The sequence below is a fragment of the Ctenopharyngodon idella genome, chromosome 18 (assembly GCF_019924925.1).
Source record: "Ctenopharyngodon idella isolate HZGC_01 chromosome 18, HZGC01, whole genome shotgun sequence".
In the NCBI taxonomy this organism is placed as follows: domain Eukaryota; kingdom Metazoa; phylum Chordata; class Actinopteri; order Cypriniformes; family Xenocyprididae; genus Ctenopharyngodon; species Ctenopharyngodon idella.
Window position 1 is genome coordinate 36,692,222 of NC_067237.1, and position 12,249 is coordinate 36,704,470.

Here is a 12,249-nt window from a genome sequence, read left to right on the forward strand (position 1 = left end):
CTATCAGCTGATTGTTTAAAAACAGCTGATGATCAGGGCTGATTATGTCCTGTCAATCAAAAGAGGGTGGGATTAAGATAAATATCAGCTGATAAAGATCGGTGGCTGAACAATTGGTACATCACAATTTGCTTTGTTCTGGAAACAGGCACTGAATTGCGTTGCAGCTTTTTTTTTTGTTTTTTAAAACAACTTTTTTTTTAACAACTCCCAACTAGACACCTGCTTGGGACAGATTTTTCTGCTCCCAGCCCCTCCTGCCAGATTCTGTCCTGCTCCTATGAAAACATATGAAACCTTCTCCGGCTCCCACCTGCAACATTCACGCTTAAAATCTTACATAGATCACTATGTCCATGAAATTTCCATGAAATAGTTTCAAGTTACGTGTCGCCTTGCCACAACATCATAGCATAAACGCTCTTGATAGAATATTTGTTATTAAAGCATCAACATTCACTGTTAATTTAACAGAAAAGCAATCATAGGCAACTGAGCGCATGGTTTGGCATGGCAGAATGCATGCAAAGGGCGCTCCCTTTATAATCACTAAAAAGCTGACATCTCACAAAACTCTGCTATAATCAATGAAATTGACTGCACAAAAAAATCTTTTATAATGTCTACACTTTGTTTGTTATATTGAGAGGACTCATGAGCATGTGGAAATCCAGCACTGAACAAAAAACTATGGTGTTTTGAGCAGTGAGTGGATTCTAAAAGAAATCAACAGATATGTCTGTGGTTGGCTACATTGCTCAATGCTGCAAAAACCTGTTATAAATAAAAACTCTGCCTATTCTTGCATTTGTAAATCGATTTTTATTTTATTTTAGTTGTTCTTGTTGCTTTTGTGCAATAGATGAATAATAATTTCTTTTTAAATATTTTATTTTTAGATGCTTCTATTGAATCATTTTATTCTCCCACAACCCACATTTGCCCATCAAATTTTCTCCCGTGCCGCACTCCATTGCGTTGGGTCCCACGGGATTGCAGGTCTCTATCCCCAACCAAATTAATGCACACATCAACATACTTTAAAGTAAAAACTCTGTAGATATGAAATATAAGCTTTTGGAATTAAAGCATAAATGTATACTTAATTTAAATTATATTCAATCTGTGAAAGTTATTTTTATCTAAATGTGTATGTTTTTAATAGTTTGCTTAATTTTAATATATAACGTTATTGTAGCTGCTGAGAAAAACTGCTCTAACTCAAACAAATGAGGAAATAGCATTATCCACTACTGTAAAAGTAAAATTAAATGTAATGTAACATTTTATGTCACTAAAACAAAATACTCACGTGAGAGTGTTGAATTGACAGTGTTTATCCTGGAGTAGAGCAGCGATCTGATTCACTCGTGTGTCTCCTAGTTCATGTCCACTCAGATTCAGCTCTCTCAGGAGTAATGGGTTTTTACCCAAAAGTTCTGTCAAATATTTACAGGCTTCCTCTGCAGTAGGACTTCTCAAAATCCTGCAGAAGGGAAAATGAATTAATTTAAATGTCTATATGGCTTTAAGCAATATGTGAGAAACATCAGCACAGAGAAAACTGGCTTGTGAAACTGCATGTTTATGAACATCTGGAGACTCACAGAACTGCTGTGGAGAGATACAGTGATAAAGGGAACCTGGACTTGATGGCATTAAACTACAGTGTCAGAAACATTTAATACCATACTACTGAATACCATCAGTACAACTGTACCTAAACAAAACTCAGCAACCCCCACTGCAAAACTTGTGGAGATTATTGTATTACTGAAAGAACATTGTGTATGAATATTTAGCATGCATATTTATTTTGTGTTATTTCATCACATCTCACCTCAGATTCTTGAGTTCACAGTTCTCATCCTGTAGTAAATCATTGAGCTCCTTCAGTGCTGATTGTCCAGGATCATTTCCTGTGAGATCCAGCTCTATCAGGTGTGAAGGGTTTGATCTCAGAGCTGAAGCCAGAGCTTTATAACCCTCTTCTCTGATACTGCAGTCTGAAAGTCTAGAAAAAAAGACATTTTATAAAACTCATTAAGTTAAAAAAAGTTATTATATGATTATATTATATTTTTAATTTAATTTAATTTATATTATATATTTATTCACTGTTCTGTTAAACAGTGTTGGGGAGTAGCTAGCTACAAGTAGCAATGCTGCCAACATAACTACATTTTTCAGTATCTCTTCCCCAACACTGCTGTTAAAACATAAAATTGTACTATGATAAAAAACCCATTCAAGTTAAGTGCAAACAAACAATAGTTCACTGAACTCACCTGAGTTTCTCCAGTGTGCAGTTTTTGTGTTCTAATCCGTTCTGGAGCTTCTTCACTCCTGAATCCTGCAGATTATTGTTGCTGATGTCAAGCTCTTTCAGACTGGAGTTTGATCTCAGGACTGCAGCAAGAGCTGAACAGCTTTCCTCTGTTAGACCACAATTACGCAGTCTAAAACGATGATCAGGAGAAGGAAAATTTACAAACACATATTCAGAGAAGTTGGTACATTTTGTAAAATGCAATAAAATTAACAGTCTGTGATTCATTCCTTTTCTTTAACCTTTATTTTTTTGGAAATTGTAGTTTTGCAAGTGGAATTTTTGCCTAATCTCGCTTGATACAAGTCTTCAGCTACTCAACAGTCCATGGTCGTTGTTCTCTGATTCTCCTTTTCATGATAAGCCATACATTTTCAATAAGAGACAGATCTAGACTGTAGGTATAGTGTGTCTAAGAAACCACTATGTTCCAGCACGAGCAGAGTGAGGACTGGCATTATCTTGCTTCCCAGGAAAAGATCTTGATGGAAGTAGGGGTATGCCCAAAGCCTAAATCTGTATTTGGAAAGGCATGGAAAATGAATAATGCATTCTACAGAGCCCCTAAAAGGACACAATTATGGGCTTGCTAGTGGTAGGCTTTCACATTACAGTACATCAGGGGCCATATTCACAAAACATTTTATCTTACCACTAAGAGTTCTCCTAAATGGCAGTAAAAGCTCTTAGCTAAGAGTTTTCTTTTAAAACCTATTCACAAAGTTGCTGAAATAAACTTTTACTACTAAGGAATAGACAGAAGTCTTGAGATAAGAGTAAAGGCGGGGTTGACCTCGTTTCTATGGATGATGTCAACACACTTACTAACTATGCACACAGTGATTGGCTGATAGGGGAGGGGTCTCTGTCAGTTATTTATTCATAGAAATATTGTAGAATGAAGTATCATGTTGCCATATTCAAATAAAGATTTTAAAATAAAATTGTTGTCATATTCAAATAAAGTTTTTTAAAACAGGCTAAGTACCACTATTTAAACAGGTATATGTTCAGTTAATTGTCAGCCTCTTACATGTCTACATCTTGAGAGATTGCAGAATTCAAGCAATAAATTATGTTTTATAAATAAAGTTTGGGAGGAGCACGTTCAAATGGTTTATCTAATCAGCTTGAGAGGAGGCATATATATACATAGCCGACGTGTACTTGACTGCAATGTTTTATTCTCCATCATTCAATACATTTTATCTGTACATAAATGAACATTTATGTTATGTCATCACAGATTAAAACCTATAAATCAAAATACTTAATGCATTTATGAAGAAAGGCTTAGCACTCAAGGCTCTATCTCTATTGCCTCAGTTGTGTACAGTGTCTTTGGGTGGACTGATGAGGCAGATTGCCGGCAACGACCATTTTAGTGATTTCTGATTTGGTCTTAGTGACTTAGGCGTCCTCATTACTACTCCTAACTTTTCACAGACATAGGAGCTAGTTTTAGTGCTGAAATGCTTTGTGAAATACTCTTAAAGAAAAATTGTAGGAGTCCTAAATTTAGGGCAGACACGCCCATTATTTTTAAGAGTTTCTCCTAAATTGGCAAGATAGGAGCTACTTTTAGCCTTAAGATGTTTTATGAATATGGCCCCAGATTTCACTTACCACACAGAGAGAGTAAGGAGAGATGGCTGATAGAAAAATGGTGAATGGTTTACAGATCCTGAGCACCACTGACAAATATCTAATCTTGTAAAATGTGTGGCAAGTAAGTACCGCCGCTCCCTACTATACACAGAGTACATGTGATCGCGAATCTCGAAAGTGAAAGTAAAAAGCGAGCTCACGTTCAAAAGCGATTTCAATACCCCACATATTTTTTTTACCCTGGTCGTTCACACCTCAAAGCTTAAAAACTCTGTGAAAATTGGCGTGTAAAGCTCTGGAAAAGTGGGAGTGTAGAGGGGGGGAAGAGAGGAGAGAACAACCAATGAAACACAGACATTACAACACACTTATTACACAAACTAATGAATATTAATATATTAGCACGGAGAAAAATGACAACAAACTCCCAAGCACAAGGGAGAAATGCGAAAGAATATTTAAAAGGGCTAATAATACTTTGATTACGTTTATGAGCACTGCAGTCTCATAAACAACACGTAGTTTAACACAGAAAGAATAAAGACATAGTTTATTTTTTGCCCATTTTTCTTTGAAATTTCAATCTAAATCAGTCTTTTGTCTATTAGAATAATCGTGTCATCATGTTCAGATAGGCTACACCACTGTATCAGTGTCCAGTTTGCTCATATAATTCATTTGAAGAAGACTTGATGAAATATGCGTTCATACACCATGCTGGTTCGTGTTTGGTGCAGGAGAATATGTGAAATATGTCTATAAAAACTTTAAACACGGATACTTTATTCTGTATATGAGCTATAATCCACGTGGCTAGTGTTGTTAAACTCATCACGGAGCTGCGTGCTGAAACAGATCATATGCGCGCTTCGTGTGTATATCATATATCATGTGTTCGTATTCAAACTCCAGTTCAGACCGCATCGCGGGCAAAATACAAACAACACTCATGTGCTAGCTGTGCTGAGGGAAACATACACACGGCTCGCGTGTCCGAACGCAGAGGTGAATGAACAGCACTTTTGTGACATTTGAATTCTCCGCTGTAATGCAATCTGATGCGAACATATTTTCCATTTGTGCTGGTAGATTACAGCAAAACAATCCACATGCACCCAAACTTCTGCTCTGGTCGCGTCACAGGAAAATGCATTTTTCTGGTGTTTCATGACCCTTTAATAGTGGCTCCCTGAAGCCTGCTAAATATATAGTACAATTATCCAACTATATAATTGCAAGATAAAGCAATTAAATATATTTTTTCCTCCCCTCTCATATTTATTCCCTTTAGGGGCTTCACAGTACATGTCATTTCCTTTCCGAACATTGCATTCGGCTTTGGGCAAATGCCTAGATGGCAGTACATGTCTCTATATGTACAATTCCAATATACACCTCCACGTCAATGGACATTGACTTTACACATACGCAAGTCACCCATGCCTTTTGTACAGATGCACCTCCATACCAAGACAGATGTTTGCTTTTGCACTTGTCGCTTATGAAACTGGAAACTCATCTGACCACAGTACACACAAAAGACCATTGTCTTTTGAACCATCTAAGATAGGGGTGTCCAGTCCTGCTCCTGGAGGGCCACTGTCCTGCAAAGTTTAGCTCCAATTAAACACACCTGAACCAGCTAATCAAGGTCTTACTAGGCATACTAGAAACTTCCAGGCAGGTGTGTTGAGGCAAGTTGGAGCTAAACTCTGCAGGACAATGGCCCCTCCAGGACAAGCAGTTTGGACACCCCTGATCTAAGATGGACTAAGGTTTCTAAAGTACTCCCAAGCCCATATGGCTATATTAACACAGCAGCATGAGGTTTCTCATGCAATCTGAGGGCTCAAAGGTCTCACACACACTCAATGGAGGTGTCCTGCCTTGCTTTAGTCTACACTGACTGAGATTTCTCTGGATTCCCTGAATCTTTTCACAATAGTATGTATGGTTGATGGTAAAAGAATTTAATTCTAGGGATGCTTCAAAATGGGCTGAAATCAGAAATGAAAATTCAGGATGTACTTGGCCAAAAACCAAAATAAAAATAAATAATCAATTATTTCATCAACCTTATTTAATAATCTACACTCAAATAGCTAAACTGAGTTGTACAAACATTTAAAACAACAATAAACTGTAATAACTTGTTTTCATGACTGATTTATTCAAATATACCACAAGTTTATAGACCTTGAATAGCTTTCTTGAAGTAAATGTAACTGTGTAGTCTACAAGCTGTCTGTTGTTCATCTAACTTACTGGCTAAAAATTTGTTGGATTTGATTGACTCTTTTACAGTTTTTTTTTTTTTAATTGCTGTGGTGCAATTTTCACAAGCAAATGGTAAATTTTCAAAACTCTTAGTACTAATATCACAACATATCATCAAAAGTGCCCTTTTTCCCCAAACATTTCAGCATATTTTCAATTGTGTTAGTACAATACACAAAATCACAAAGTATCCTTTCACTAAGCAAAATAAGTGTTTCATCTATATAAATGTTTTATTCACAGTAACAGCCTTTCATAATGCAATTACTATTAAACTTTTGATTTGCATCTCTTTTCGTTCAGTTTAATACATTTGTCTATTATTTAATTCAACTGATTTTAATGGTTAATCAATTAATCATTTGGTACACCTATAGATTTCTATAGATATTGATTCTATAGGCATAGTTTCTATAGAACTTATTTGCAATTTCTGATATGGATAACGAAATGTAATGAATTCTTTTTACATTATAAGCAATTATCTTAGATGATAACCACAATTTTCAAAGTGTGTGTGTGTGTGGTCCTGGTAAACACACACTAAATCTCAACAAGGATGGCAATACCAGTAATTTTAGACCTTGTTTGGGCTTTTTTTTTTTTGGTCCCCATGAGGGAAACAGCTTATAAATCATACAAAATTATATTTTTATAAAATGAAAAATTGCAGAAAGTTTTCTCTGATGGGTAGGTTTAGGGGTAGGGGATAGAATATACCGTTTATACAGTATAAAAATCATTATGTCTAAGGAAAGTCATTATGTCTAACTCTGTGTACTGTACTGTAGTATACTAGTGTTACACAATCTGGCACCTTCATATTTAGCCCATTTTCTTCATACATGAAGCACAGAGTCATCAAGTCAGATGATTTTAGATGTTCCTAGGACCAGATTAAGTTGGAATAATTTACCACTAGATCTAAGATTAAAACAGCACAGACTAAAAGATCTTTAGATATAAGAAACCGTTTCATTGCAGATTAAAATCGAGAAATTAACATGGTTAGTCCAGAGCTACCATCCCAACAGCTGCCATGTTTAACTGCTGTAGCTTATCCATGCTGTGTGCACGAAATAGATGCTGAACACAGTCAAAATGTGACATCAGAGAAGCGGTAATTAAACCTCTGTTTTGTCACTAATTTCGGCCCTCCAAAACCATTTCAACCTGAAACCGAAAATAGCTATTTTGGCCAAAACTGAAATTCCATTTTTCAATTGGCATCCCTAATAAATTCTTTGCAATCTTACATTCAGAAATGTGATTTTTTTTTTAATTGTTTGACAATTCTCTCATGAAATTTGGCACAAAGTGGTGAGCCATGAACCATCTTTTCAAAACTTTTCTTTGTACATTTGTCAGTTATATAAAGAGTCAATAGAATTTACGAATCACTGATTCTTGATTTCATTGGATTTTACTAAATGTCCCAACTTTTCTGAAAATGGGGTTGTACAAGTACTTGATGACAACATTCAGTGATTACTGAGTATTTTTAGGGGCTTTTGTCCTGGAGGAACATTTTCATAGTTCCTTTAAACGTTTTCCTGCATAAACAATGAACACTGCCATTACAAATTCTAACTTCCAATTAGATGCTCTGGTAACACTTTAGAATGGGGAACACATTTTTACTATTAACTACAACTTTTTTCTTAATAAACTCCTAATTTAGTGTTAATTAATAGTTAGTAAGGTAGTTTTACCATTTAAGTTTAGGTATTGGGTAGGATTAAGGGATGTGGAAAAAGGTTATGCAGAGTAAGACATTAATATGTGCTGTATAATTTGGCCGATCTCTATGCCGGATCTGCAAAAAAACTGCTTGTAGTCATTTCCCAAAAACGCAATTTATGTACGTTAACACAGGTACACGCTGAATATGGACAGAAAGAATTTGTAGTTTGTATGGTTAATATTAATGTAATTGTCAGTGCATTTTTTTTTTTTTTTAAAAGCTTGAACATTACTAGAGTATTGGCTGTATATTATTAAAGGGATAGTTCACCCGAAAATGAAAATTTGATGTTTATCTGCTTACCCCCAGGGCATCCAAGATGTAGGTGACTTTGTTTCTTTAGTAGAACACAAATGATGATTTTTAACTCCAACCGTTGCGGTCTGTCAGTCGTGTAATGCTTGTCAATGGGAACTCCATCTATAAGAGTCAAAAAAACAAGCACAGACAAATCCAAATTAAACCCTGCGGCTCGTGACGACACATTGGTGTCCTAAGACACAAAACGATCAGTTTGTGTGAGAAACCGAACAGTATTTATATCATTTTTCACCTCTAAAACACCACTATGTCCAATTGCCTTGCGCATCCGGTTGGTGAGGTCTGAACGCGCGTTCTGATGACGGAAGTGATGTCTCGCGCTTATACTTCAATGAGTGTGAGTCAGACCTCACACACCGGATGCGCAAGGCAGTTGGACATAGTGGTGTTTTAGAGGTGAAATACTGTTCAGTTTCTCGCACAAACCGATCGTTTTGTGTCTTAGGACATCAATGTGTCGTCACGAGCCGCAGGGTTTAATTTGGATTTGTCTGTGCATGTTTTTTTGACTCTTATAGATGGAGTTACCATTGACAAGCATTATACGACTGACAGGCCGCAACGGTTGGAGTTAAAAATCATCATTTGTGTTCTACTGAAGAAACAAAGTCACCTACATCTTGGATGCCCTGGGGGTAAGCAGATAAACATCAAATTTTCATTTTTGGGTGAACTATCCCTTTAATAATATACAGCCAATACTCTAGTAATATTCAAGCTTTTTTAAAAAAAAAAAAAAAAAAAAAAAAAAAAAAGCACTGACAATTATATTAATATTAACCATACAAACTACAAATTCTTTCTGTCCGTATTCAGCGTGTACCTGTGTTAACGTACATAAATTGCGTTTTTGGGAAATGACTACAAGCAGTTTTTTTGCAGATCCGGCATAGAGATCGGCCAAAAAATGAATAAATAAATAAAAAATAAATAAAAAATCATTCAGATTTATGGCCAGTGCAGCAGTGCATCTCTATTTTTATCATTGTTCAAATCATCCCTTGGGCTGGATTGGTCACATCTGTGGACCGTATTCAGCCCACGGGCCATATGTTTGACAACTCTGCCTTCCAGTGTTTTGGTCATTTCTTTGAGATACGTTAAATGTACAATAACAAGTGAACACAATACTCACATCAGTGTGTTGACTGTACAGTGTTTGTCCTGCAGTAAAGCAGCAATCTGATTCGCTCGTGTGTCTCCTACTTTATCTCCACTCAGTTTCAGCTCACTGAGGAATAACGGATTTTTACCCAAAGTTTCTCTCACATACTGACAGGCTTCATCTGCTGCAGGGCTTTGTAATATCCTAGAAACAAAGACAGTACATTGATATTTCACAACTGTACACTGCACAGCTTCCTTCTACAATAAAGTTCATCTTTAAACTTCTTAGGTTCTTTCACACCAAATGCAATGTATAACAAAAAATGTTAATGTTAAGATGTGGTAAAACAATATTGATGGTGCAGAAATATAGTTTGATGGTTTAATTCACTTTCACATAAAATATTAAAACTATTGCATTTTAATTTGTAGAAAACACTCACCTCAGTGTTTTCAGTGAACGGCAGAAAGTCTTTTGTACATTAATGAGGTGCTCCACTCCAAATTGTCCAGGATCATTTCCTGTGAGATCCAGCTCTATCAGGTGTGAAGGGTTTGATTTCAGAGCTGAAGCCAGAGCTTTATAACCTTCTTCTGTGATACTGCAGTCTGAAAGTCTAGAAAACATAAAAACTTAGAATGAACACTAGAACTAAAATGAACACTGCTGTAAACACAGTCAGTTTTGACCTGTAAATAATAGTAAATAACAATAATAATAGAGATAATAATAATAATAAAACTGTAAAGAAAAGACATGCTGTGTAACAGTATATTGGATTTGTATTCGCTCTTAAGTGACAGCAGCCTAATAAACCTGCTGCTATCATTTTAATTAAAGAACAAAAGACAAAAATAAAACCACTCACTGCTCTTGACTCAATAACTTTTGTAACTTTAATTGTAAGCATTATTCTTTATTTAATTATTACAATGAAGATTATCCAGTGTTATTTTACATTTGATTATTTAATTTCTGTTGTATGACCCACCTGAAAAACATAAAACCATGTTTATTTCATTTGTCTTTTCATTCTATTGTATTGTGCCATCGTTTGCTATTTATTTGTTCCTATTTTATTACTACAAAACAAAATTAAAAAACTATCCTTAGATTTTTCCCCACTTCTGAAGGTCAGTGGACTCAAATATATACAAGTGAGTGTTGTGGTGTTGAGTGTATCTGATGGTGAACTGTACTCACTTGAGTATCTCCAGCTCACACACAGGATTCTTCAGTCCCTCACAGATCTCATTGACTCCTGAGTCCAGCAGACGGCTGTTGTTCAGGTTCAGCTCTTTCAGGATGGTTTTGGAGGAGAGAACAGTAGCTAGAACTGAACAGCTGTTCTCTGTCTGCTCACAATTATTCAGCCTGAACACAAAAACAGCATTATTTATTATTCAGTACATATTTAACACACATTAGACCAACAGCTCTTCATATCTGCTCACACATGTGACTGACAGACTTTTATAATGAATAAACAGAAGTTATACTGTATAAAATCATATTCACTCACTTGATTTTCACCACTTTGCTATGAGAGTCCATCAAAAGATCAGAGAGCTTCTCTCCATCCAGATCTTCTAATTTATCTTCACTCAGATCCAGTTCTGTCAGTAATAATGGACTTTTACCCAGAACTTTAGTGAGATGCTCACACGCTTCCTGTGCAGCAGGACTTTTCAGAAACCTACAGGAAGTAGAATTACAAATCAGATAATATTCCAATTTTATGCCTTTTGCATAAAACGAGTCATTAAACAGAGTAGAATGATTAACTACAAGCATTTGTATCAATTAATTAAACCAAAATGAAATTTACAGCATGTAATAACCATAAAACAATATACAGAATGCAAACAAACAATATGCTATTTTCATGTATAAGCAAACAACAGTAAGAGAAAATACAGAAATGTGTTTTCATCGTTTTCTGTTATTACTTCTTTCCAAATAAACAAAACACATAAAACAGTATATCTTTAATTACAGTAGCTGATAAAAATTAAAACATGCCCAAAACTAATACTAACAGAAAATGATAATGTGATATTATAATTTGTCCAAACACACATGACACCGCCTGACAAATACACTGAATCATTATCAGATATTATATGCTGAACACAAATATAACAAAACTACTTACTAATAAAAAATAATAGTGGAAATTCTATTATCAGTGCTATAATAATAACTGAATTTTCCCAGTGATCAGTCAATAATATCTCAGTCACCGATATATTTTGCACCTCTAGTCCAGTGTAGTATTAATATGTAGTGTTGAGTAATATCTAGTTAAAATCATAGTTATGATAATTGTCTCCAATTTATCACCTGATGGTCTTTAATGAACAGCGTTTATCCTGTAGTAAATCATCAAGCTCCTTCACTCCTGATTGTCCAGGATCATTTCCTGTGAGATCCAGCTCTTTCAGGTGTGAAGGGTTTGATCTCAGAGCTGAAGCCAGAGCTTTATAACCTTCTTCTGTGATACTGCAGTCTGAAAGTCTGTGTATGAAAGAAGCTGTTAAGCAGTGTATGATCTACACTACAAAAATAAAACGTGTATAAAGTGAGATGGCATAATTTAAATCATTAGACAAAACTATGTTCAATAATTTAATAATTATAGTTTAATAATTTAATAATAATTATTAATTTAATAATTTAATTATTATAATTTTTAATAATTATAATTATAAAAAGCATTGCGATAGAAAGTATGAAAATGTAACAATATTTTTATTGTAATATTCTCAAAAATCTGACCCCACAGATAAGCAACAGATGTCTTAATGATAACATCTGCCTAATTTGAATATTTCAATTTCATAGAATAAACATAGCAATGTA

General features: G+C 35.1%; 1 protein-coding gene across 1 annotated transcript in view; it reads right to left on the reverse strand.

The window, feature by feature from the left end:
• LOC127500238 (uncharacterized) overlaps positions 1 to 12,249 on the reverse strand; it is a 298,033-nt gene that overhangs the window by 256,483 nt on the left and 29,301 nt on the right. Inside the window, exons 22-27 of the mRNA XM_051871231.1 lie at positions 11,731 to 11,904; positions 10,910 to 11,083; positions 10,591 to 10,761; positions 9,830 to 10,003; positions 9,415 to 9,588; positions 2,289 to 2,459 (exon numbers count right to left, since the gene is read on the reverse strand). Of these exons, the coding sequence (XP_051727191.1) occupies positions 2,289 to 2,459; positions 9,415 to 9,588; positions 9,830 to 10,003; positions 10,591 to 10,761; positions 10,910 to 11,083; positions 11,731 to 11,904 (1,038 nt within the window). The remainder of the gene's footprint in view (positions 1 to 2,288; positions 2,460 to 9,414; positions 9,589 to 9,829; positions 10,004 to 10,590; positions 10,762 to 10,909; positions 11,084 to 11,730; positions 11,905 to 12,249) is intronic.